Raw genomic sequence first — 26,589 nt, 5'->3', positions numbered from 1 at the left:
CAAAAGTGTCCGTAGGTGTGAATGTGTGTGTGTCTGTGTTGCCCTGTGAAGGACTGGCGCCCCCTCCAGGATATATTACCCACCGTGACCCTGAACTGGATAAGAGTTACAGATAATGAATGGACTCATTTAGTGTGGCTTTAGGTCACACTGAGCATCTTTGTTATTCTACCTGAGAAGAAATAGTATTTTGGAACATATCCAGGAAAGCATAAATCTTAATAATTCCTGACTTACAAGTAAATTGATGAATTTTTACCCACTTCATTTTGTGTGATTAAATGCATCCAAGAACAGAAGCATTTCCTTTTGTTTCAATGGAAAGTCACAAGCTCTACTGATGCAATTTCTGCATTCCTCCATTGTGGTTGTTTTAGATCAGGAAAGGAAAGCCTGACACTGAGCCATGTGGAAAATGTCCGCCAATTTCTTCCAAGCCCACAGTGAAACATCTTACTACATTTGTTCTCAAAACCCTGAAACTGCACTTCTAACTAAGAATTTTAGTTGGAAAATATAAACCCATTTTTGTAGAGTTGTAATTCTGAAGGGAAACTAATGAAGCGATCAACTAGCCACAATATGTCACTCTTGGGAGTGGGCCGTGCTCTAGATTTCCAGGAGACTGACTGAAGGCCCAAAAACTAAAACATAGCCAAGAGCGCCCTCTAGTGGAACAATCAACATCTATTAAAGACCTGCGGAAAAATCCTGTATTCTAAGAAGTGGGCTCTTATGGAACCGCTATAATTCTGTGTTAGGTGTCACCAGTGTAAAGTACAAACCTTTCTCACGACCATGAGCCAATCACAGTACAGTGTACTAATATATGCAAATCAGAAGATTACCCACAGAGCAGACCTGCATTCATATACTGGATGTGTTATAGATGCTTAATAAACTGTTATAATAAACCGTCAGACTCTTCAGGTGCCTGAATGCAACTGCTGCTCCATTTAAAGTGAAATGGAAAATTCTAGAAGCTATTGTCTACCATGAGTGAGATTATGGGAGAGTTTGTAGCCTAAAGGCTAACATTTTAGGTTGAAATATAGCACCATGACCATCACTTAGATCATGGCATTATATTTAGACCAATATGGATTTTTTTTTGGTACCAAAAATGTTTGAATATTCAATTGAATCTGACAAGGGAGCAACTGCTTATAACGTTTAATGTGAACGTTCATTTATTCATTCATTGTCTGTAAACGCTTATCCAGTTCAGGGTCGCAGTGGGTCTGGAGCCTACCTGGAATCACTGGGTGCAAGGTGGGAACACACCCTGGAGGGGGCGCCAGTCCTTCACAGGGCAACACACACTCACACATTCTAATGTAAGCATGGATTAGAAAACATAATTTATTTATCAGAGGCAGAGATAGTTACGTTGTTATTTTTGCCAGTGGGTTTTTTAATGGATGAATATAAGTGGTTTTATTGGAATCATCGTCCATCAGACAATCTCTATTTTAATACACATTTATTCTGTCTTTGGAACATTTTCTGTATAAATAAAAACCACTAAACTCACCTTTCACTTTATTCACAAACATTAGCCACTTTTTCACTGAATGACCGGCTTAACTCTTTTTGTACTCACAGGGTTAATGTGTACCGTTCGACTGAGTACAGTGTGAGAGGACCTCACATGTTTCACGCTAGTCCCAATATCTCCATGTTCATAAAACTAGTCTCATTCTGTTCCAGGGAAAATGTCCACAATCTCACCGTTCTTCAACTGCAGAGCCACTCGCTGGAGGCACCATCTGCAAAGAAGGTTTGATAAAGAGAACGCAGTTAATAAGAATTAAAATTAATCCTGATTGGATCACAGCATAATTCATGATTTCATATCCATCATTTCTACTGTCGTCTTCCATCTCAAGATAATGACTCTCGTCTGCCTATGAAGCATCTTCTGAGTTTTAATGACATCACTGAGCACCAGGGGGTGGATTAAAATTACATTATAAAGTTTGTGTTTGATGAGAAAAGGATACTAATTCACAATCATAAATTAGTAAGGTGTCAGTATAAGAAAATTAAGTTCTAATAATTACATATCATTAAATAATAAAGAAAATTAATTATATAATTAAGTAAAATAAAAAGACTTAATTATAGCAAGTTCATTATCTCATTCCCATGTCTCACTAAGTCAGGTCTATGGCTTAAAGGCAACATTGATGATTCTGGAGAAGTACTGTTCTCTCTGGTTTGTTTACGTTCAGAAGCTCTATGTCTTTTAAGGTGAAATGGTAGGTCTGAGGGAAACAAAATGACTGTTGTTTGTATGTGGCTGAAGTTTAACTCCTCTGATATTTTATTCCTAATTTGTATTACTACAAACTCATTTGTAACTCGAGTTGTTTAATTTTGTAGCACTTTGGTTCTGTGTTTACTTTCATGCAGTTAGTGTACTCCTGAATGTAGAATCAGTTCCACCTTAACCTCAATCAGCAAAATAAGTCAATAATACCCACCTATGGAGCAGGAATATAGCAATACCCTCATATCAGTTCATGATTTTCCATGTTTGGACGTATTTGCGTTGTCTAAAAAACTCCAGATACCTTTTCTCTACTGTGAGCAGCGAGAGAAAGCCTAGCATATCCAATTACTGACACTAGGGCATAGTAGACACATTAGAACAGTTTCCAGTGTGCAAATAGAGTGAAGAGGAGCTAACCGTGAGGAAACATACTCAGAATCATGAATGTCACCTTTAATTATCTTAAATATCCCACACATTTCAAAAAGTATTGTTTTCCCAGTGTCTCACTGAATCATGGCTATGAGTTTATTATCTTGTACCCAATATATTTGTGGCAATGAGAATTACTTATGAAATCGTCACAATGACTTAATTTCATAATCTTAACAACTCACTTAATTATGGTTAGGAAATAATTATCTAATTTCCTAATATAAATACAGAAGAAAACACACTGAGGAAGTCAAATACAGCCTACACTGTGCTGTTGTAGGACATTTCACTGCCTTTTACTTGAATTTCACCGTAGCACAGATCCAGTCATTTAGATATTCCACCATGTCCTGCATCGCCCCGTATGAGGCACCACCAAAGCGTTAGTTTTCATTTCAGTTTGCATTTCACAGTTATCTCTGTTTTAAGATTCCTGAGAACTTTAAACCTTAAAAAGTCCACATAAACAGCAAAACATCTCACTGTGTGGCACCTCGTCCTGAAATGTGTTTTCCAGTGAATCCAACAATAGACAGATTTTATGGGAATTTAGCCAAGGGAAAAAACCTAACCGGAACTTTTAGAACAAAAACACACACCTCATCTCTGGAATGGTGACTCTAAAACAAGCTCAAAATGGGGCCTTATTCTTGAGTCAAAAAGGGGTAATTTCATGCACAATATGACACGTTCCTGACCACAAATTAAATGGATACTTGGGCCAAAATAAATTACTTAACCATTGATTTCTTTATCTGTTGTTAACTCTCTCACTCCCCTCTTGAAGTGGTGCCAAGATAGCGCCAAGTTTAAGATTTACCCAAGTAATAACTAAACATTTAATTTTAATTAATTGATTATTATTAATAATAATAATAATATTCTTACTGTTAATATTGTGTGTCTGCCCTATGATTCAAACAAGGGACATTTTTGAAAATAATAATAAAGAAAAAAACACAGACAAAAATTCCCATTTGATGAAGTCTCACAGGTATGAAAAGCTTTCTGAAAAAACCTACATGTGTTTAGCATTACTTTGCCAGCTACGTTAGCCTCAAAGCTCCAGAGATGTGTTGGCTGAGGGACTACATTCATGCTACTATGTGTATTTTGTATATGTAATTACTCCCTTTATAATAATTTTCATATTGAAGAGCCATTCAATTTCACCCCAAAATTTTACAGATAAACATGCTGTCTTGGGATTGTCCACACTTTTAATGTACAGAGATTTCAGGAAAGTGAAGAAGCTGTTGTACCTGTTCATGAGGGTGTCTCTAGTAGAAGTCGTGTACAGATAGCCCCCCGTTTTTGATCCAGTCACTGGAATTTTCAGCTACAAATTGAAAAAGAAAAGCCAGTAAGATAAATAGTCCAATTATGATCAAATATTCGAGAATGTGGATAATCTGTGGTTAATCAGAGCAGGAACATGAAACACTAATGTACAGAAGGTCCATTTTGATTACAGACTGATATCAATTACTATGGCCAAGTCAACCTCAGCATCATAACTGTGTCCTTTAATGACATCATTAACAGAGCCTGACCTGGGCACTGGCGTGGTCCACCCGGTTGTTTCGGTCAGTTAGGTGGATGTTATGGATCTTGAGTGGTGGAGCTCCAAGACTTGCCATAGCTGTGGAGTTCCCATTCAGCTGCTCAACAGCCAAGCGATAGTACTCTGACTTAGCAAAGTTTTCTGAGAAAGACAGGGGATCGTTTTAGACAGGTACTGGACCATTAAAGTAACAGTCCCAACAACAGTTGTTCTTCAGATAGAGCTATATACTAGATATTGGAACCGAACTGTGAGGATTTGACTGAATTTAGCCACATAAAGTGCAGCTGCAGAGAGTCCCATTTCATTTCATGGCGTTCTATGACTGCACCATAACCTTTAAGCAGTACGAGTACGTATACGATTACAATGATTTTCTACCCAGTAATGTCACAAATCACAGGTAATGAGTTTCTTGACCACACACTCTGCATGAGGTAGTACATCATGCCGCAGCCTCCTCCAGTTACCACGGTGACGAATATGGTCATCTGCTGCAGGAGGTTGGTGGAGCGAGCCATCGTTGGGGGAAAAAAAACCTCTCCGTCCCACCGAGAATCACCAAGAAATCCTGGAGAAACATTTGCAGTCATTAGAGTGTGAGACAATTAATGTTTTTATTTTTTTTTTATTATTAGCTTTTTACCTATAAAAGACTAAGCTTTCTTTAGTATGAAGAACCAGAAGAACCACAAGCTCACTTGCAAGATCAATTTAGCAATGGTATCAGCAAAAGTGTGAGGTTAGTGTTAGGTTTAGGGCTAGGATATACTTGGAGCTGCCTGCAATTCTCACAGACAACTGATAATATCCAATGGCTAAAATAAAATGTTTTAATGTTCTTCATATTTTAGTGAATATAAATTCTTGAGAAAAGGAATTAAACTGCTCAGTGCACCTTTAAGTAAGAGGGCTGAGTCCATGGCCCTGTGGTTTCTTTTGGGTGTGTATGAGTGAATTATGGTGCTTTTGGGGTCATAATATATGTGCTCTTGTGTCTCAAATACGTGGCTGAGATCTAGTTGATTTTAATTCCAAGATAGTGTAGCAGTATGTGGGAGGACTACGAAAAATCTTTGAGTAATTATATTAAGTAGTACTATTTTGTTGCAGAACTGAAGAATTTAGTAAAAATAATAGTATTTTAAAAATACAAAAGCATTTATAACTTAGAAATAAATATTTCACTGGTGAAATTACAAGCCACTGCCAGCAAAGAAACACTGCAAACAAATGACACAGGGTCCCTAACACTTAATTACACATCTTTCCTGTAATTAAAAAAAAATTAATCATGTTTACAAGGGTTAAACAGTACACTAGTCTTGGAATTTAAAAGTGTAACACTTGGGAAAAAGGCGTCAATGGAGTGTACATGGTCAAATTGGAACGTACCCCAAAGTCTGCAGGAAAGAACAACAAAAATTTAAGGTTGGTGCAAATTTAATTTTTAGTGCAAGTGGAGGGGTGGAAACTAGTGATACGGCACATAATTACATAAAGCTATACAAATATCTGCCTATTTAATTCCTTCCGAACCAACTACAACCGCCCTCATTTACATATAGTACGAATTCATCAGTAACCTCGCCGGTTCAACTCCCTGTTGACTGTTTAGCAATCCTAATGACATTCATTCAGAAGCACACGGTCATCCAAAACGTCCTGGAGATATTATAAAATCAGAATTAATGCTGATTTTTTTTTTTAATAAAAAAAAGCCCGACGCTACCGTGACATTAAACCGAGTCCTACACCACAGTGCAGCGCGTGGGGGCCGCCATGTTTGTTTTGAAAACAAGGACCTTCTTTAACCGTTTAGCTCCTGGTCGCTAACAATAGTCATTAAAAACTCAAAAGAACGCTATCTGGCGAAAATAAACCTGCTAAAAGTACCTATGTAAGCGTATATTGTTCCTAAAAATAACGAATAGTCATTTTTAAAGGCAAATTCAAGCTCCCAGGTTATGGATTAAACCTCCCTAAATATCTTAAACTAATCTTTAATTCATTAATATTAAAGATTTAGAAGTTATTTCCAAGACAAATATCCCACAATGCTTTCAGAATACCTTAAATTGAATTCAGTTTTGGTATGAGTGGCTCATAAATTTAGTTCCAGCTGGTCAGAATCCACTTTCCACAAGTTGATGATATAGGTCATGACAATGACATTAAAAACCCTAGCTGTCTGAATCCGCTCCAACACTGCAGATTTACAACAGAAATGTTTGGGAATGGCGTCGATTACTTATTTGTCTCAGGATATGTCTTCTACCTTAACCCCACAGAAATGTTATCAGTGTGAAATCCTGACAGAGCCATGTGTACTTCTGATGTGAGATGCGTTTATAGAGGGTTAATAATTTATAGAATGGGACTTTAGACAAAGAACTAACACCATATTTGCTCCACCAGCAAACCAAAAGCTTTCCTACGGGGATTTAAAGTGTGCAATCTGGCAACCCCGCACCCATTTCCCTGTCTATAAGAGCGAGTTATGAAAGTTGGGAGTTATATCACTGCTGTAGCAGACAGAGAAGGAGAAGAAAGATAGATCTTAGAGAAATACATTGAAAGGTGAGTGTCACCGTTCAGGCTTTATTTTATTATAGAAGAAGGGCTATTTTTGTTATTTATTTATTATTATTATTTTGGTGCATATCTAATTAAACGATGCTATTTCTGTTTATCTTTTGTGAGCAAAGCCTGTCAACACAGCTGCACGCCTCATTGAAATACGCTTTTTACAATGGACTATTCTGACCAACAATGCAAATCCCTGTCCCTTTATATCTGTCCGTGGCTTTAAACTGGAGCTGTTTTTTCGGTTGAGGGCTGCAGCGGGGCTCAAGCCTTATCAGCACAGCACACGAATTAGAAAAGTCTAGAAAAACCAGCTGGAGCTCAGTGACAGTTCCCTATTGAGGAATGGCTTATTAGAGTAACATTTTATATAGAATTCCTGTAAGACTGAGGCAGTGATAATATACATTGATACACTGATATGTGTGATAAAATATTTGTTATTTTATTTCATTTATAGCTTTACAAAAATAAGTCTAACCTTTCGCTGCTCATCAACTAAGTGCATGTCATGTCTTAAAGTCGAAGAGGAGAGTGAAAATGATAACAAATTAGAGAGTAAATGGCTACACCCAGAGCTTCTGCTCCTCACTGCTGTTTGAGTGTGTGAGAATAGTGAATAAAGACCTTGTTTACCCACTGACCTTGATCTGTTTTCTGTAGGTGTCATGTTGGGGTCTGTGGTGGTTGGGCTGGGCATCGCTGGCAGTGTAAGGATAAGAGATCTATCTTCTTCTCTGCCCTCCGGTTCTGAGGGGAAATTCGCCCTTAAGGGATTTGTGTCCAGGTTAGTGTCCTGAAAGGGGAACAAGCTCCTGTCTCCCAGCAAAGTTTATCAGTACAGAAGACACACAACATGAGACTTCAAAAATGTTAAATGGGAATTCCACCATGATTTAAATATGACAATAAATAAAAATATAAAGTATGTATTAATATACTATGTTCAACAAAATGCACACACAATTTTGGATACAATATTACAAAGAACAGAACAAGTCGCTGAACATGCTTTTCCCTCATGGAACTCATAACAAATGCAGTGACTAATATATACTTGTCACTTAATTTTAGGTTATTTTTAATACTACACAACAGTTAACATAAAATGGCGAGAGAAGGAGAATTAGAATCAATTTTATCTCACTTGAAAATACAGGAGCACTTTAAATATATAATTATAAACTGTAGTTTGTCAAACTCTAGCAGCATCTGCTGTGTCTGATCCACTTGTGCAAGCGCAATGCACGCCATCACATCACAACCATGTCAGTGTCACTGCGGCGCTAAGAATAATCCACCACCCAAATCATACCTGCTCTGTGGTACTGTAGGGGTCCTGACCATTAAAGGACAGTGTGAAAGGGGGCAAACAATGCATGCAGAACAACAACAAGACTTCAGTCTGTCATTGTAAAACTACAATTTGTGGTCAGTGGAGCTGAGAAAATGGGCAATGCCATTTAAAATGAAATGGCTGATCTGTGTATATAATATTAATTCATTCATTGTCTGTAACTCTTATCCAGTTCAGGGTCTGGGTGGGTCCGGAATCTACCAGGAATCATTGGGCACGCACGCACACACACCTACAGACACCTTTGAGTCACCAATCCACCTACCAACCTGTGTTTTTAGACTGTGGAAGGAAACTGGAGCACCCGGAGGAAACCCACGCAGACACAGGCAGAACACACCACACTCCTCACAGACAGTCACCCGGAGGAAACCCACGCAGACACAGGGAGAACACACCACACTCCTCACAGACTGTCACCCGGAGGAAACCCACGCAGACACAGGGAGAACACACCACACTCCTCACATACAGTCACCCGGAGGAAACCCACGCAGACACAGGGAGAACACACCACACTCCTCACAGACAGTCACCCGGAGTGGGACTCAAACCAACAACCTGTGACACTACCTGATGCGCCACTATGCTGCCCTGTATATAATATGAAAGTGCTAATTACATGTTATTAATAGTCATACTTAAATAATTAAAACATTGATCATTTTGCCTTCATGGGGCCAAAACTCTTAAAACTCAAAATATTGTGATATTATTCTGCATGTACACATGTATCTTGCAATTTCAATTATTTTGTGTAGGAGGCCACTCGAAGACCAGCAGGGAGTCCAACAGATCACTTTCGAAGATGCTCTGGCAAGGAATGACATACAAGTGGCATTTATCTGCACAGAAAATATCAGCCATGAAGAGCACATTAGGTAACACTCTTTCCATTCCACCTTAAAAATGGTACAGCAGGTACACTACCTTACTTACAGTCTCTAAGAACAGTGGAGTGAAGACATTTGAGGTGAAAGTACAGGAAAGGAATTGAGAGGCCTCTAGTGGGTCCTCCTCAGAAGTGCACACTTCCTCTTTGAGAAATGGTTGTCTGCATCAGCTCTTTTCTTTCAGAAGGTTTGGGTGACTATGCATGTTGTACATGGCTAGTTCTGAGATGTGGATGTGTTTGTTTTTAATATAATCACAAATTATCATAGGTTTCTTTCACTGAAAGTTTAAATCGTGTCTTTAAAACCGTATGAAATTTTATACATACCCATGTATATCACGTCTCAGTTTGTTGGGTTTAGTGTGGCATGATGATTATTTAGAGGCCTTTATATCAGGACCCTGCCCCCTGCTTCCCTAAAAGCAGGTTATAAATATATTATACACAAAATGTTCCCCTGGATAATGTTCCTAAAACCTGACAGAGATTCTTTAACTGCTTTCTGCAATTTCCACGCAGGAGGTTTCTGGAGGCGGGGAAACATGTGTGTGTGGAGTATCCCATGACCCTCAGCTACAGCTCTGCAGTGGACCTGTGTGCTCTGGCCCAGCAGAAAGGTGAGCTGGCCCCACACTGACTGGGCAGTTAGACAGTATAGGTTAAAATTTACATTGTGTTGATGCAGGAATCAGCATTTTTGGCTGGATCTCACTTCTCCATTCCTTGTTATTTTCTATGAGAAAGTGTGCTCACCATGGATACTTGATGTCTACAGAATCCAGCTTTAAAGTAGTACTCTATGACAAATGTATTTCTTACAAACCAGGCATAGCTTCCTTTGATTGAATGGATTCGTCTATAAATTATCTATATATTTGAGTGAAATTTATTCATTCATTCACTGTCCTAAAATCATTGGGTGGGGGTGGTTTCCTACTCATCTCTAAATGTTACATAGTGCAGTTTCTGCAGTAGCAACAAGGAAGGCTCTGTTCTCCCTCTCTCAGAGGAATATCACAATGATTTTGAAGCTGTAATTTTTAGGTAAAAATAAATCCAGTGTTACCTTAAATACACTGGTAACAATATTGCCATGTATTAAATAATATACAAATTACATTTCAGAAATACATATGGAAATTTAAACTCTTACTAATATGGCATTTTCCAAGTAGATCTGTGGAAAACGATGGGTTCCACAAAGCTGGGCTCAGTGTCACTTTTCCCCTCTGTTCCTTCTCAGGTTTGGTTCTGCATGAAGAACATATCGAGCTCTTAACACCTGACTTCAAACAGCTAAAGAAAGACATAGTGGGGAAACAACTGGAAGAGGGAAACCTACATTTCACAGGTACTGAGGAGAAACACCCTTAAAGCCTTAATTTAAAACAATTAGCAGTTGGATAACAGCACTAGCCTCCAGGCAGTAGACTGGTTTTTGATTCCCTGATGAGGCAAGACTCCAAATGCTAAACCTGTCCTCCTTTGTAGTATGATTCAGTTGCAAGTCGGTCTGGAAAAGAGCATCTTCTCAGTTATTTTCAGGCTGACGGTGTCATGAATTTCAGTGCAGGCCAAGAATATATTTGTCTTACATAGTCACTGAAACCAATGTCCCTGCCCTGTCACCAGGAGGTCCCTTGAAGCCTGGGTTTGGGTTCCTCTCCTTCAGCGGCATCGCCCGTTTGACCTGGCTGGTAGATCTCTTTGGAGAACTCAGTCTTAAAGCAGCGACTCTGGTCAAGGATGAGGAGAGACAGTATATGAAGATGACTGCCCACTTCCTGACCAAGGATCAAAAGTAGGTCCAGGATTCATTCAGTTATGACAGATAAAGCTGAAGCCAAGCTGCAGCAAGTTTTACGTAGACACTCATTCATCAAAGTTGCATAAAGTCAAATCTGAATGAAATGTTAAACTATGATGGTTTTGTTATAGTAGCCGTAGATATGTCTGGTACGAGAGTATGTAAATCTGGGTGTAACAGTTTAACATGGAAAAGCACTTAATTAGCAGTAAATATTCTAAAACAGCAACATCTTAAATACCCATAAAAAGTAGAAAATAACATTATAATAAACACACTTATATAAACACATGCCTCATGTCTCCCAGGTTCTATTTAAAGAAATATTTCTCTGGGCTTTTATACGATTTACTCAAAAATTGCCCCTAAACGTAGTGGGATAGTAATAATACATCTATTATTTTAGGAACACCATATCTTTTTACTGTCTCTAACCAATCACTTGTATATAACACTTTGTATACTCCACTGTTTATTTTCTCTACTCTATATCATTTCAACTCTATTCAGTTTTGTAAGTAGGGGGAGCAGTGTACACACGCTCTGACCTCAGGCTCCACCTGAGCACAGCCATTGGCTCAGGGCCCTCTGAATTCCATCTTTTCATTGGTTTAATACTCAAAAAATCTGCATATATTGCGGTGCGGCTAGACAGCTGATTCATCAACTGCGCTCACATCTACACTTGTTTCCACATCGTACAAAAGTTGCCGGAGTATTATAAAGTAAAATCTGCGCTTGCTTTTACACAACTTTGATGAATAAGGGCCAGCACCTTGTCCTCTGCATCTTTTAGATTAAAATATCAAATTAATCAAGTAAAGTGAACACTTCCAGTTTGTAAAAGCAATCCATTATGGTCAAGATACGGGCTGAGATTGTTATATTAATCATGACACTTTTGTCTTAACTGACAGCAGACCCCTGACCTGGATCGAAGAGCGAGGTGAAGGCCTGGGCCGGGCCAAACACATCCATTTCCGCTTCGACTCCTGTGTGCTGACAGAGCTCCCCGCTGGACAGAAGGAGCCGATCGGCCTCTTCATGCAAGACCAGCTGCTGTTTGGACGCAAGCTGCAGGGAGACGTTCCTCCGCAGGAGCTAGAGGCAGAGAGGAACAGGATTCTCCACTGTCTGCAGCTCGCAGACAACATCCAACGTTTCTGCCAAAACACAGCGAATTAAAATACACATCTGTACGCACACACGCACGTCTTGGACAGGTTTGCGGAGGCAAAAGGGAAAGTGTGCATCAAAAGATTTTTTTTTTTTAAATAAACATAACATTTTTAGGTTTGTTTTTTTTCTTTCTCCCCCCTTTACTATTCCACTTTACCCTAAATGTAGTCAATAATACAGTCAAACTGACAAGACGTTCTGGGGACAGAAGCATGTTGTACATCTAAAATCAAATCTAGTATAGCTAGATAAATGTTTGTTGTTTCTCTTCTGTTTGCACAATTTAATGGTGCTTTTCCACTGAATGGTATGTACTCGACTCCACTCCACACTTTTCCTTTCTGATTAGCCAAATTTGTTCCTGGTACCTGCAACCAGTTTATGATGACGAAATGCAGACATCCAGCACAAACTCTCCATCTGTAAAATCGGCAGCAACAGCACAGGCCACATTTGTTTTTATCCGACTCACGTCTCGTAAAATTACGCTGTGGTTTTTTGAAGAGGGTCAAACTTTCCTTGGATCGGTGGCCGCTGAAAGAATCCAGCTAGAGCTGGGTGCTGCAAAAGACCTGCCTGATCTAAGGTATGGAACTAGATTCAGTCCCAAACAACAACAACAACAACACACAAATAGACGATGAGTAAACAACATTAAAACGACCACCGTTGTTGTGGTTTCCAAAGCCTGCTGTTCTCATTAAAGATTGTGTGAGTTCTACATGAGTGCAGAGGCGACCAGTGTAGGTACCATGCAGTGGAAGGGTGCCACTACAGATGAATTCTTCACTCTCAGTCAAGTCAAGTACTGGTAAAGGATTAGTTCTGGACCACAAACCCCACTCCAACTGATCTGAAAGTTACTAGCTCCACACGTGTGGGGGACACACAAACATCTTGGCTGTTTGACTATAGTTGGACAAGTGAAAAATGCTAAATTAGATTTGTTGCTGAACTACTCTTTCACGCTGTGCACTGCACGTGAACCACTTCCTATGAAGGTAAGAGAAATTTGCTTTGTGCTGGTTGGGGGCAAACGTGCTGAGTCACAACCCAGTGTGTCACGAGTGCTGCTTTGGAAGGGAGTGAAACTCAGTTCCTGGGAAATGTTTTGATGAAGAATTTAGATTTGCGTTCTCTGAAGGAAATGCAGTGTCAGCAAGACAAGAAAATGAGCCGGAAACTGTCCAGACTGAATGAATATGGAGAAAAAAAAAAAACTCTGGCCAGGTGTTCTAGAGTGTGGAATTAAGTTAACAGCAGGACAGGAAAATGAGTTTAAATTTCTCCTCACAGACTGCTGAACTCCAGTGCTGTAGTTTATAACTGTAATTCAAAATCTCACCATTTAAGACTATGGGTGGATTATTGCAAATTAATCTGATTAAATCTGAATTAAATGAAATGTATCTGAGGCTAATATGTAACATTCTTGGTGGTGGTGGACTGGGTCCAGACTGTGTTCCTGCCACGTGCCACTGTGACCCTGAAAAGTATGAAGTGGTTAAAAAGATTAATTAATTTAGGATTAGTTTGTACAGGAAGCATGGATGGAAATCTTGTCTTTATGACAAACACCATATTTTCTGATATGTGCAGATTACTGTGCCTTAAAAACTGCATGTATGTTTATTAAATAAGCACTGCTCTTTTGACCACCTTCGAAAGACCTCCACTTTTGAGAAACTGTAAATTTACAGGCGAACAAACCAACAGCAGTTATAGAGTTATAGAGAAAAAGTCCAACATTAGCATATTTGATTAATATAAGGGGTGTCATTCAGACAACAGTGGTGGTGAATGGAACCAGACGTCTGGTTCCTGTAGACAGTTCGTATGTGGGTTTCTTTACAATTAACAATTTTGTATCGGATCTCTCTGAACAGCTTTATTCACGTCTCAACAATTCATATACTCCAAAATTTGGGAAAATTGGTGGACCTTTTTCCAGTCCTTCGTGTATTGGTGTCTGTTACTCTTCGTGTATAAAACTAATAAACGTGTGCTTGCTTTACTGAAATTAACTCTTTGTGTGGTAATATTTGTCACTGGTGAACGGTGGCCCAGAGAATCAGAACACAAGTGTTTAGGAAGCCACCAAAAACAGGAAGACCGGATGTTTTAACTCTCTGGGCCAACATACAATTGTATTTAATCACTAAGGAGCATATGTTCATGTGATGCAGCTGTTTGGAATCACTGACAGACTCTGAGGTAGGGTCCAGTAACATGTTCCTGTATTTGAGCCATTTCCAGAACATGCTTCTAGCTCTAAATATGAAATATACAATATTTATATGTGGGTTTTTTTTTCATCATTTACAGTTCACGTTGTGGGTGAAAACAGTTTTTACACCTATTTATTTTAGAAGAAGGTCCTTCTCACTGAGACCACCTTCTTCAAGCATGACCTTCACCAGGATGCGGTGGAAAAATCCCAAAGCACAGACACCTGCACAGATCCACCTTAAAACATTAAATGATTAAAAAGATCAAAATGAATCATGTTTTAAGTAACATTCTGATTAATTTGTTGTTCATTTCTGTGACACTGACTTTGTTATGCTTCAATACAACTTAAAAATAGTTTCCCTGATTCCACGGTTGAAGGGGAAATCCACCTGCTTTTCAAAATTTCTGCGTCAATTCAGTGGTTCAAGTTGTAGCGAAGAGAATTGTTCACAGTGGTGGTCAATGGAACCAGTCGTCTGAAGCCTCCAAAATCTCCAGCGCAGAAAGTTATCACTAGAATTTGTTATAAATATTGTTGACATTGTTTTGAGACGAACTTTATGCCTAAATTAGTAAACCAACATTAATAGTATTGTAAAAACTCATGCAGTTACCCTGGTCATTGAGTTATTATGGCTATATGTTCGATGGAGACATTTTGACCCCTGGTTCCATTCACCACAACTGTAAAGTACACCACTTCACATCAGACCTCTTTAAATTGTGCCTAAATTTGGAAAAAACTAGTGGACTTCCCCTTAAGATTTCCTCATTCTGTCAATGATTCAAAAATTCCAAACATGTATCAGGCAGGCTACAAAATAAAAGTTGTGTATTTACAAAACCAACCTGCCAGAATAAAAGCCCTCATTGGGCTTACAACAGAATATTAATCCTGCGACACAGATGGACCACCCGTTATGGCTATGAGTGATATGACGTAATTGGGATGTTGCTCAAAGACAGCATAGCAAGTAAGTGATGGACACGTGCAGGGACAAGTCTGCTTCACTCTCTGGAATGTTTAAAAAAAAAACCTGCACTCCAAGCCCTTCATATCATATGAGCCAGGGGTTTCCAAACATATGACCCCAAGCTCCTTCCCACGCTTTGTTTTTTTTTTGGGTGGGTTTTGTTAGTGACATACACCTACACAATGTTTATTTAATTGACAACAGCAGATTGTTTGACACAAATCCTGTAACAGATGTTTGTGTAGGTTGATGTCGGTAATCAATCTGCGAATGATCCACCATGTAAATAATACATGCTGCTGTGGTCCTGTGGGGGCCCTGACCTCCAAAGCACATGGTGGGAGGGGGCTAACAAAGTATGCAGAGCAACAGCTGGACCGTATGTAAGTTAAACGTCCAATTACAACTAAAATAACACAAACTGCATGGATTCCCAGTCTAGCTCACTGTAAATGAACACAACAATAAAACAAAGGTGGACATTTTCAGTATGACCCCATTTGTAAGTGAAGGGACCCTAGAAATGGTATTGATCACTCATCTGGGAACCCCTGGGCTAAGCCAAAAAAAAAATGGAAAAAAAAATCACACACTTTATAAGAAACAAAAAAAACCTCAAAAATAAAACAAAAGAAAAAATAAGAAAAGTTCTCTATTATTCAACTGTACAAAGTGAATAGCCTCAAACTTCAAATCCTCTAGGGTCAGGTCCGAGTCCAGTTTGCAGTTCCTGTGTGGAAGGCCATGGTTCTGAATGGAGAGAGTGAGCTGGGAAGATGGGAGGGATACGGCAGGCTAGTTCGTGTGCTCTCTCACAATTCTCACGTGGATTTCTGTTTGTAGTGAAGTGTCAGATCGCCACCACTTTTCCAGATGAAGTGCTTCACCGTCCTCAGGTCCATGTTCGGATCTAAAACCTGCAAAAGGTTGAGAGGGTCAATGTTTTACGGCAGATATATACAATGTATGTCCAAAAATTTGTAGACACATTTTATATAACTGCTACAACAGCTCATATAATCATGTTCACCACACCACCCCCTAGAGCAGGGCCACAATTCTAGGACCTTGTGTGTTCACAACACCGCCCCCTAGAGCAGGGCCACAATTCTAGGACCCTATGTGTTCACAACACCGCCCCCTAGAGCAGGGCCACAATTCTAGGACCCTGTGTGTTCATAATACCATCCCATAGTCCAGGGCTACATTTTAGGTCCCTGTGTGTTCACAACACCGCCCCCTAGAGCAGGGCCACAATTCTAGAACCCTGTGTGTTCACAACACTGCCCCCTAGAGCAGGGCCACAATTCTAGAACCCTGTGTGTTCACAACACTGCCCCCTAGAGCAGGGCCACAATTCTAGAACCCTGTGTGTTCACAACACTGCCCCCTAGAGCAGGGCCACAATTCTAGAACCCTGTGTGTTCACAACACTGCCCCCTAGAGCAGGGCCACAATTCTAGAACCCTGTGTGTTCACAACACTGCCCCCTAGAGCAGGGCCACAATTCTAGAACCCTGTGTGTTCACAACACTGCCCCCTAGAGCAGGGCCACAATTCTAGAACCCTGTGTGTTCACAACACCGCCCCCTAGAGCAGGGCCACAATTCTAGAACCCTGTGTGTTCACAACACCGCCCCCTAGAGCAGGGCCACAATTCTAGAACCCTGTGTGTTCACAACACCGCCCCCTAGAGCAGGGCCACAATTCTAGAACCCTATGTGTTCTCCACACAGAGACAGAGTCTGAATTATTCTTTGATTTATAGAAAATAAAACAGTGGTGTATTCCAGGTCTGACCTGATCCTGGCACATGAGCTCGATCTTCTCCTCTGCCAGCATGGCCACGTCGTCCTCCTTCTCCTGCTCGCCGGGCTTTTCTGTGGTGGAAGAGCTGGTGGTCTGAGACTCCGTGTCCAGGTTGATGATCTTCTCGTAGACGTGCTCCATCACTTTCCTCACCTGGAGCATGTCACTGGCTGAGAGACGGTCCCTAAAGAAGCAAAAAAGGCCTGTTAACACATACGTGGCTCCACTCTGCTGCTGTACCAGCTTCAACACTCCAGACAGGCCTTTACACTAGATGTCTATGAAATACTGAGGGCTTTCAGCCACATCAACATTGGTGAAGCTTAAAGGAATAGTTCAGCTTTTATACTCTCCATACACATGTGCGAAATGAAATGGGCTGCTCTGAAGCAGCTGCACATGAGCCTATGATCACCATGCCTGATGCCAAGTCTGGGCTTGAGGGGTATAAAGCCCTCCAACATTGGGCTGTGGAGCCATGGAGCTTCACCATCTGAAGCGATGGGCCTTTCTGATCATCCAATAGTTCAATCTGTAATCACAATAAGCAGTGCAGATGTGCGTCTTACTTTTTCAGCGTCTTGGCCCCGGAGGACGAGTGTGGCTGCAGGTAGAAGGGGATTTTGTTGAATTTGGGCATGTTTTTCTGCAAGCGGAGGGAAAACAACAGACATGCTCTGTTATACAGGAATCATGATAAATGCAATAAAACAAGGTGGAAGAAAAGGCCAGTCTTCTCACATCTACAGTGATGTCAATCACCCACTGAGGGACGGTTTCATTCAGCAACATTGACTCCGTCTCTCCTCCTGAGTCTCGGCATAACAACCTACACGAGGGAGCAAACAGAAACAAATTAAAAGAGCAAAGTCCATTTTACCACCATAAAAGTAGCAAACAATATTTATAATACTTTTTTTTAATATATGCCCTTTTTTAATTTCCAAAAGAATGTGAGACAGAGCAACAAAACACTGGTAAAACTGTGTAATGCTAGTTCTAAATTGAATCAGTTTATGCTCCATAGAGTGGGTCCTCCACATGGGGACAGCCATGTTTACAATAGGTTTAATAAAGAACCTCTGACACATCCAGACCATTAGGTGTCAGTTTAATGGATTTTTAATTAAGTGACGAAGAATCATTAGAGACCCCTACATAAGTTTCAATCAACCATACCGTTAAATCCACCTCCTTTTTTCTACACACATTGTCCATTCTCTCAGCGCCACTGACCCTACAGGAGCACTTTATAGTCCACCTGTTGCTAAGCATACTTTGTTAGCCCTTTTCACTTTGTTTTTCTATGAGGCTGCGTATTCAGAACCCCTACAGGACAGGTATGGACTGGGTGGTGGATCATTCTCAGCGCTGTAGTGTGGTGGTGTGTTAGTGTGTGTTGTGCTGGTACGAGTGGATCAGGCACAGCAGTGCTGTTGGAGTTTTTAAACCTCTCAGTGTCATTGCTGGACTGAGAATAGTCCACTGACCAAAAACATTAGCATCCTGTGTCCACTGATGAAGGACTAGAGGACGACCAACATAAACTGTGCAGCGACAGTTGACTTTGACTCTGACTTTACATCTACAAGGTGGACCCACAACGTAGGTGTGTCTAATACAGTGGATTTATTAGTACTTTTAAACCCTAATTAGGTCAGAGAAGTTGTACCTGAACAGCGTCCTTCCTCCAGCCTCCCCAAAGATGACCGGAGTGTGTGGAGGCACCTGGAAATAGCCGTTTCCTTTCTGAAGCCTACTTTCCTGCTCCCCGTTTACTGCAGAAACAATAGAAACCACCCCTTTTAGAACTGCCAGCTACAGAGTACATACAGCATCACAGTGTTAGAAGGGGGAATGCAGCTCTACCATGGTTAACCTCGCCCTCCTCTTCCTCCATGGGGTTGATGTGTGTTCGTGGCCAGAACTCCAGCAATGCCTGCAGCAGCAGACCTCCCAGATTTACTAAAAACCACAGGAATGGTTGGGTGGGTTAGCATCCATAACATATCTAGATATATTATGTTCTCCTCCAAGCGTGTTGAGCTGTCCAATGGCACTGTGTTAGCCACTGGACAGCTTACATTTTGCAGGTCATTTTGCAAAGACTTACATTTGGGGTCAGAGCCATCAGGGCTGGTGAAACCTGCGTCTTTGGCAGAAACCCAGGCAGCGAAGCAGTCGCTCTCGTCTAAAGTAATAGTCAGCATCTAGACAGCAACAAAAACACATTTATCCATTATTCAGCTCCTGACTTCTCCACCTTTTTACCCTATTAGACATCAAGAGAACGCAAACAGTAAATTAGGAGGGAACCTACACCATCTACTGGCTGCCTTCGGGTATTCAAATGGCCATAGGGAGATTTGGAGAACTGTATTTTAGGGAAGTGACACTGTTGAAATATACTTAATTTAAATTGGGAGTACTTTGTCAATTTCGTCTACTTCAATAAAAGTGAAAGTACAAAGCTACATGTAGCTTGCTTTCGAGAAAATCCTATTAACACTATATGTATACCCTACTATCAGAACATTGCCATGGTGTCCTAAATATGGAGGTGACAAGGCAGATAACAATCGAAAACCTGGTCATTCCCGCACCTCAAATTAATTGTTAACCTACGTAAACAGAAGAGGGTAATCTGATGTCTTTTCTACCCTTTTCTCACCCCTGTTTTAAGGTCCACAGAAAACCAGTTTGGAACATAGACCATCTTGAAGCGCTTCTTTATCTCCTCGTCAAACTCCACTTTGCCCAGATCTTCCCCTTTACATGCCTACAAAAAAAACAAAAAAAACAAAAAACAAAAAAAAAAAAAAACCTAAGACAACTGGTCAAATTAAGCAAAAAATCTTGAGTGTTCACTGTCTGCACAGGCTCTAACTCTAACCTTAAGCACGTCCCAGAATGCCACGTTGTTGTTGGTGTCTTTGGTGAGAATGTGCCTCTTGTCGTTCAGAATGTGGCACTGAATTATACTGGCGCCTCCTGCAGGAATACAGTTTAATTCATTAACTCAAATTCAGTGCCTAACAAAGAACAGGTCGAGGGGAGTCACTAATGGCCAAATTACCTTTAATGGCCTGCTCAGGCTGTGTACACAGAGGCGTGATAGGGGCGCTGCAGTCGTTGTCATAGTCACCCGACACTCTGAAGTTATGTATTCCCTTTAAAGACTGAGCATAAAACCACCCCCCAAAAAATAAATAAAAGAGTCAAAATAGTAACTTTAATTAAATTTAATTTAATTCAGATTTCCAGGGATGGTGTAAACGGATTGAACAGAGATTTCATACCCATTTGTTTACGCAGGATTTAGTTGTGGACACCCAGATGGCAGGAGGAGGGTCTGCTGACCTGTCCAGCTCCATCTGAAGGAGGAGAAATAGGGAGGAATATGACAACTGAATAATATGCAATTTAATAACATGGCAATAAACACTGCAGATTTTCAAAGGCAATTGTGGCTAGCTCCTCTGTGGGAGTTCTCATGTTATCACAACTTCTACGCCTTATATGAATTCTCATCTATGTGAATACAATTTCAGTTTGGATAACCACAGATGTCCTGATATTCACATTAATTATATACTAGGCTCCCCCTGAGCTTGTTTCAGAAATGTTTTATGCCCCAAACAGCAATAATAATATGACACTGTTGGGTATAATAAGTAAAATAAAAAGAGAAACCCATCTTGTGGTTTTCTTAAAAGTACTACAGAAGATAAACTAATGTACCAAACTTGAAAAAACAGGTTTATACTCGTTAAGAGCAATGCACTTTCCCTCTGACTCACCCTTAGAACAGGCGCTTTCTCTTCGCAGATCAGAACGCGGATATCAGGGTTGCGAAGGTCTGTGCAGTAGATTTTACGATCTCTACCCCCCGAGTAAATGTGTGTGAAAGCCTCGTTGGCCTGTAAAGCCCACACTCCCTCATCGTGGACCCGATAAGTGGCGATACATCGCTGTTGGCCCAGTGACCACAGCCGTATGGTACCGTCCGAACTACCAGACAAACACTAAACAAAACAAATAAGAGTTAGTGGAATCCTTAAGCCGTAAACCGCAGGGTTGCTATTATGCTCATTAGTGAGTCATTTCCTCTAATAATTTTACTTCATGTTATGAGCTGCCACACTGACACCTAGTGGCCTGGATGTATTCAAAACACTACAAGGATTTGATTCACACTTGATTGTAAAGCATTATGAGTTAGTAACTATTTGAATCTGCGTGTGGTCCGTTACTTGCAGTGCGCATACCTGAGTGCCGTCTCTGTTTAATAATAATGACTTCACATTGTCCGTGTGGCCTTTCAGCTTCATTAGTTTAGCACACGTCCTTGGATCCCAAACCCTCAAAACCTAACAAATCAAGAGAAAAGCATGACTAACATTAGAGAGAAATGGAGGATATTTTTGAGGAACCTATCTCCTTAATGTTTCATACTGTTAGAAATAATCAAAATGCAGTTGTGTGTACATGTCATTGAGTAAATATGCACTACAACGCGCTCAACTTTTGTTCAGAGTCAGCTTCTTATCACTGCTAAAAACGCGGCTTTCCTCTCAATCATTCCCGCAGCCTCACGGTGCTTTAAACAGTGAGGACGCTGAGCATCCACAGAGTTCAATAGCGAAGCAGCGAAGGACGGCGAAACGAAACGAGTCATTGGATAAATGCTGGGCTTTGTCCCGCCCATCGGACGCTCAGCGTCTCTGGGGGTCTATGGGGCAGTGGGCTGGCCTCGGCTGGCCCGGACACTCAGCTTCTGCATAATGATTGGATGATCTGTCTGAGGCTGAATCCCTTTTTGATTGACAGCGAAATGAGCGAATCAGTGATCCTTTGGTGTAAAGATCCGAGGCAGCATTACATTTTCATTCTGTTCTGAGTTGAACCGGAATCTGAATCCTCTTAGTGGCATTTCCTTTGTTAAAAACGACTAGTGACAAATCAAACTTTCTGGTGGGTTTTTTTGTAGCTGCTTGTGTTTGGAGACTGACTTCTATCACTCTTTCTTACTTCTATCGCAGTTTCTGTCCAGCGGGTGCTGCTGAGCCCCTCGACCGTCACAAAGCACTCACAGGCGGACACACTTCACATGGGCCAAGGCCGTTTAAGCAGCCTAGCTCTGCTGGCCATTGAGAGGACACTAGTCAAGTCCCTGGAAAAGACGCCTTGTTGGTACAACAGGGTCACAGATCATTTTCTTGAAAAGGAATGGAGGGTAGAATTTACGTATAAATAAACTGACACATTTTATGATGTAGGCCGAAATTGAGCTTCCCCTCCTTGAAAGACCAGCATCCACCACTGATATCTATGTATGTAAGCTGACACCAATAAACAGCAGCCATCTTGTTTGACTGAGCCTTTATAGATGTTTAGGTTTGTGGCAGTTTTCAAGTAAGGCAGTTTTTAACAAACGCATGTCATACAATGCTGCAAAAAAAGTCTTTGTTTAACTAGCTTCTTGTGCAATTTTCCACTAGCACCTCAGTGGGGTTTTCAATGTTATCCTATGCTATTTGTGTCTTATTCAAACACACATATTTAAGTGCATTAAACTAAATCTCTTAAAGCTCACATAGTGTTGAAATATTTCCTAGGTAGAAAACAGGTGACAAACTGAATGCAGATGTATCCAGACAGATAAAATTAAGCAGTTCACATCCTCCAATCTCTATGTGAGAAAATACCCAGCATGCCCAGTTGCCACTGAGTTTGGATCCATATGGCGAGACGAAAAGATCCGAATTACTCTGAAATTAGCTTTGTCCTTGGGTTACAGATGGGAGAATTGTTAAAGTGGGGTTTGTATTTAGATCTATCAGGAAAACAATCATTAAACAGGGTGGGAGTGTGTGCACTGGTGTGCCATATAAGAAAAAACAGAAGAGCAACTGTTCCTCATTAGACTGTAACGATAAGAACAGCCCATTCCCAACTACATACAGAGGGATGTTAAAGTAGAGCTGCAGGGAAGAAGCCCCTCATTACAAAGATGAATGCCCAGTAAGCATTCCTTTAAGACTAGATTTAATCTGCACTGGAACAAAGAATTTCTAACACAGTAAAGACATTACCTTCTCCGTGGAGCCCGAGACGATGACTGTCCCCAGCTGATTCATGGCCAGACTGTAGATAGAGTCTTTATTCCCACTCAGAGAGGAAGCTGCCACAAAAATGTAGGGGCTAATTATTAAACCGAAGGCTTCAGGCTTTTAACAACTAACAGTACGTCATCAATATCAGTATAACTTCTCCTAATGCCCAGTTTCAGACAAACAGCCTTCTAAATTATAGCCATACTAGTCCTGCTTGTGTCCCTGCTGCTTAATGTTATAAGCTATTAACATTATTTTTGACTCCAAATCACAGTTCCCTTCTAGAAATTAAACAAATACTATGATAAAACTGCAATCATAAGAATAAAACATGAAGAATTTAATTCCCAGAAAGAAATATACGCCTGGTCTTTCCTTATGTTCACACAAGAACGCGACAAGTCGCTCATCTCACCCCATGTTTGTCCCTTGTGAACGTGTTCAAGACTGCCCCTAATATTGCTAGTGGATATGTACAGTGTGGGGACCTCTGACACTGCCTCTCTGTGACTGGTTTGAGGAATATTTGGAATCATTTTGTTTTGTTGCTTCTCTGCCTCGTAATTAATTTACATAAAGGAGAGGAAATGTTAAATTTGTTGCTCTGTTCTCATAGGAATGACTGGTCTCCTGATGCTCTGTTTTCTTCTATTGCTAACGGGGAAGAATTAGAATTGGGAGATTCCCCACTGAATGGAAACTGTGGTCCAGAGCATTTAAAAAAAAAAAAAAAACTTAAATTAAACAATTTGTAACATATATTTATTCATTTTGTTCTTTTTATTGCTATTGTGCAGTGCCTTTACGTGTCTTCAAACAAACTAATTAAATACCATATAATTATTTAATTATTTAATATAACACCAAATAATTATTATTATTATTGTTATTAATGTCCATATTATGGACATAATGACCCTATTAAATCTTTCATACCTATAGCCTTTGTTATACTGCAGCATTCTGAGACATGTCTGTTATTTCATATTATATCATTATAAAGTGATTAGAGTCACCTAAAGGAAGTTTACTCACTGGTCACTGTGTTATTGGAAGCGGTCAGTGCTGTTAAAGTATTTACATCCCACAGAAAAATCTGTCTGTCCAGCCCAGCAGACGCCACCAGCTCCTTATCTTTAGCATACGCCAAAGCTTTGACATAATCCTGAGGCACAAAAACAGAGCCGACAATAGTTATACTGCCACCTAGTGGCCTGGATGTGTCCGAGACTGTGTACTAAACTTGCATTATCATGGAAGCCCACTCTATAGAGCATAAAGTAGTTCACAAAACGTAAACACGGCAGAAGCAATATAAACAGGTTTAAAGGCTTTACCTTGTGCGTCCTTAATGTTGACATGCAGAACCCCTTGTGGGCGTTCCACACTTTAACGGTAGTGTCTGATGACGCTGATATCACTAAACGAACAGAAGCAAAGTCAGAAAAAACATAATAATAATAATAATAATAATAATAATAGTAATAAACAAGGACTTACATGTTTTCCCATTACAGCAGAGTACTATGTCGTTCACCCAGTCTGTGTGGTGTTCCATTGAAGCTATGTAGGGATCCTGCTGCAAGGGAACAGCAGTTACTCACTGTCACAATCTCAGATTATTACTGTAATACAAACACATGCTCTCACTATATGTACAGCACTGGATTTTCACACTTTGAACTGTGCATTGCATTCTATCTAGAGCTGCGGTTTCTTCCGTTTACTCACAACTATTTCTGCCGCCCTGAGCCAATCAGAAAATGTTGTGTATTTTGACCAATGATATTGTTAACAATGCGCTTCTTCTCCTTTTTTAATTAATTAATTGGATGAGAAGAATGCAGTGAACACAATTTCATCTGCAGCCTGTTTTAGGAACCATAGATTATGCAAGAGCAGAGTAAATCTGACAGTGAGCGGTGAAAGTAACTGAGGTGCAGATCTGAGCACGAGCAAAGATTTAAGCCAAAGCTGTGAAAATTACAACATTTAATAGCACGGAGAACAATCCGTGGAAAAGGTGACCAATTACTCCAATAACATAAAAAATATCATTCTAAACTTCCACTGTCATTTATGGCCTGTAAAGGGGAAAATGTCATTAGTGGCTTTATTACTTTGTGCTGATTGATGCTCCATATCCTGATGATGGAGTCTCTTCCAGCTGTGAAGAGTCTGTTTAAAGCCGGATCCAGCTGCAGAGCGTTCACCCCATTACGATTGTACTTCTCCACCTCATCTCTTATCACATAGGAGACCTACATACATACACACACACACACACACACACACACAAAAACAAACCACCATAGTTTGCTTTTAAACCACTGTACACGTAGTATTTTACAAACCAGTCTACAGATGACGTCACATTTTCATACAAGTTATGCATAGCCACCATTTAGTAGGATGTGAGGTTAATTAAATCATTATTTAGAAAAGCATGGTAACAAGTGAATAAAATAGTACCTAGGACAAATAAGGCACGTGATTGACATAATTAAGTAATAGACAAATTAAGGGGTGCAAATGATTAAATAATTCATTGTAGTGACACAGTAGGGCTTTGGGATGAATAAATAAGTAATGCAAACAACTGAATAAGGTGTGGAAATTACTCTGTAATTTAAATATGTCATTCACACGCTTTAAATATCCTGTTCCCACACCTTATTGAGTCATTCGCAGGCCTATAACAAAACAGGGGTTGGATTCTGTAGGTTGTGGTCTTAGGTTTATTCACAATGCATTATACCCCAAGAACACAACAGTGGGGGGAAAAGAGGGTTGTGCAGGGGAAGACAGAGTTGTACTGCGCTGTGCTGAAGAGCAATTAGACTCTACTACGAGTCTGAACTGTGCTGAGTTACACCATACTGCTTCACATTTACTGTACACTATAATGCAGTCATTTGCACCGTGTTGCTTTTTTAACCTCATTTTCACTTAATTCAACCCTCTAAACTGACCGCAGTGGTCACTACTGTGTGAGGAATGAGGGGGTGTGTTCTCCGTGGTGGAGAACTGGCAGTGTTTGTGGTGTAATAAGGGGCTGCTGTTTGTCTAGGGGTCTGTGCTCTGCAGTGGTGTACTGACTGTGTGTTGTGTTGATCTGTGTCCCGCTGCTGTAATAGAAATGTAACAGCTATTGTCAATGTTTCTCTCTCACTCGGCTCCTCGGTGTAATGCTAACAATACACCCAGCATCCCCCTCGCCGTGTTAAACTCAGAAAAACCCAAGAAATGACACAGTAAAAGAGGAAAAACCTGCACTTTTCTCCGTCCAGCGGCGTTCTGTCTGTGGTGCGTCGCCATCTTACATGTTGACAGTCAACTCGCTGACGTCAGGTCCGGCAT

The 26,589-nt window shown here is 40.4% G+C and overlaps 3 protein-coding genes across 11 annotated transcripts; 1 reads left to right on the top strand and 2 right to left on the bottom strand.

Moving 5' to 3' along the window:
- Positions 1-1,414: 1,414 nt before the first annotated feature.
- Positions 1,415-6,493, bottom strand: coa1 (cytochrome C oxidase assembly factor 1). 6 transcript variants are annotated; one of them, XM_066680599.1, is made up of 5 exons: positions 6,347-6,493; positions 4,702-4,845; positions 4,264-4,415; positions 3,973-4,049; positions 1,415-1,769 (listed from the first exon to the last, which is right to left on the bottom strand). In XM_066680599.1, the coding sequence occupies exons 2-5, from the start codon at positions 4,793-4,795 to the stop codon at positions 1,697-1,699; spliced, it is 396 nt and encodes a 131-aa protein (XP_066536696.1). In that variant the 5' UTR covers positions 4,796-4,845; positions 6,347-6,493; the 3' UTR covers positions 1,415-1,696. The 6 variants fall into 6 exon arrangements, with proteins under 6 accessions (XP_066536696.1, XP_066536695.1, XP_066536693.1 ...); XM_066680598.1 differs by lacking the exon at positions 6,347-6,493 and adding an exon at positions 6,007-6,057; XM_066680596.1 differs by lacking the exon at positions 6,347-6,493 and adding an exon at positions 5,670-5,996.
- Positions 5,634-13,895, top strand: blvra (biliverdin reductase A). Of its 3 annotated transcripts, XM_066680594.1 has the most exons (8): positions 6,497-6,612; positions 6,693-6,854; positions 7,524-7,647; positions 8,979-9,098; positions 9,632-9,729; positions 10,356-10,463; positions 10,745-10,913; positions 11,840-13,895. In XM_066680594.1, exons 3-8 carry the CDS (start codon positions 7,529-7,531, stop codon positions 12,102-12,104), a joined length of 879 nt encoding a protein of 292 aa, XP_066536691.1. In that variant the 5' UTR covers positions 6,497-6,612; positions 6,693-6,854; positions 7,524-7,528; the 3' UTR covers positions 12,105-13,895. The 3 variants fall into 3 exon arrangements, with proteins under 3 accessions (XP_066536690.1, XP_066536691.1, XP_066536689.1); XM_066680593.1 differs by lacking the exons at positions 6,497-6,612; positions 6,693-6,854 and adding an exon at positions 5,634-5,705 and having other exon boundaries at positions 11,837-13,895; XM_066680592.1 differs by lacking the exon at positions 6,497-6,612 and having other exon boundaries at positions 6,705-6,854; positions 11,837-13,895.
- On the bottom strand, positions 13,895-26,589 carry wdr48b (WD repeat domain 48b). 2 transcript variants are annotated; one of them, XM_066680589.1, is made up of 19 exons: positions 26,500-26,589; positions 25,350-25,490; positions 24,730-24,808; positions 24,567-24,649; positions 24,265-24,394; positions 23,209-23,297; positions 21,382-21,483; positions 20,914-21,138; positions 20,413-20,487; positions 20,190-20,292; positions 20,007-20,104; positions 19,785-19,892; positions 19,227-19,323; positions 18,983-19,078; positions 18,786-18,891; positions 17,855-17,942; positions 17,683-17,759; positions 17,105-17,297; positions 13,895-16,221 (listed from the first exon to the last, which is right to left on the bottom strand). In XM_066680589.1, exons 1-19 carry the CDS (start codon positions 26,545-26,547, stop codon positions 16,126-16,128), a joined length of 2,034 nt encoding a protein of 677 aa, XP_066536686.1. In that variant the 5' UTR covers positions 26,548-26,589; the 3' UTR covers positions 13,895-16,125. The 2 variants fall into 2 exon arrangements, with proteins under 2 accessions (XP_066536686.1, XP_066536688.1); XM_066680591.1 differs by having other exon boundaries at positions 24,730-24,805.

The sequence above is a fragment of the Hoplias malabaricus genome, chromosome 9 (genome assembly GCF_029633855.1).
Source record: "Hoplias malabaricus isolate fHopMal1 chromosome 9, fHopMal1.hap1, whole genome shotgun sequence".
Lineage (NCBI taxonomy): Eukaryota > Metazoa > Chordata > Actinopteri > Characiformes > Erythrinidae > Hoplias > Hoplias malabaricus.
Note: the sequence above shows the minus strand (reverse complement) of the source record. Positions and strands in the feature narration are given on the sequence as shown.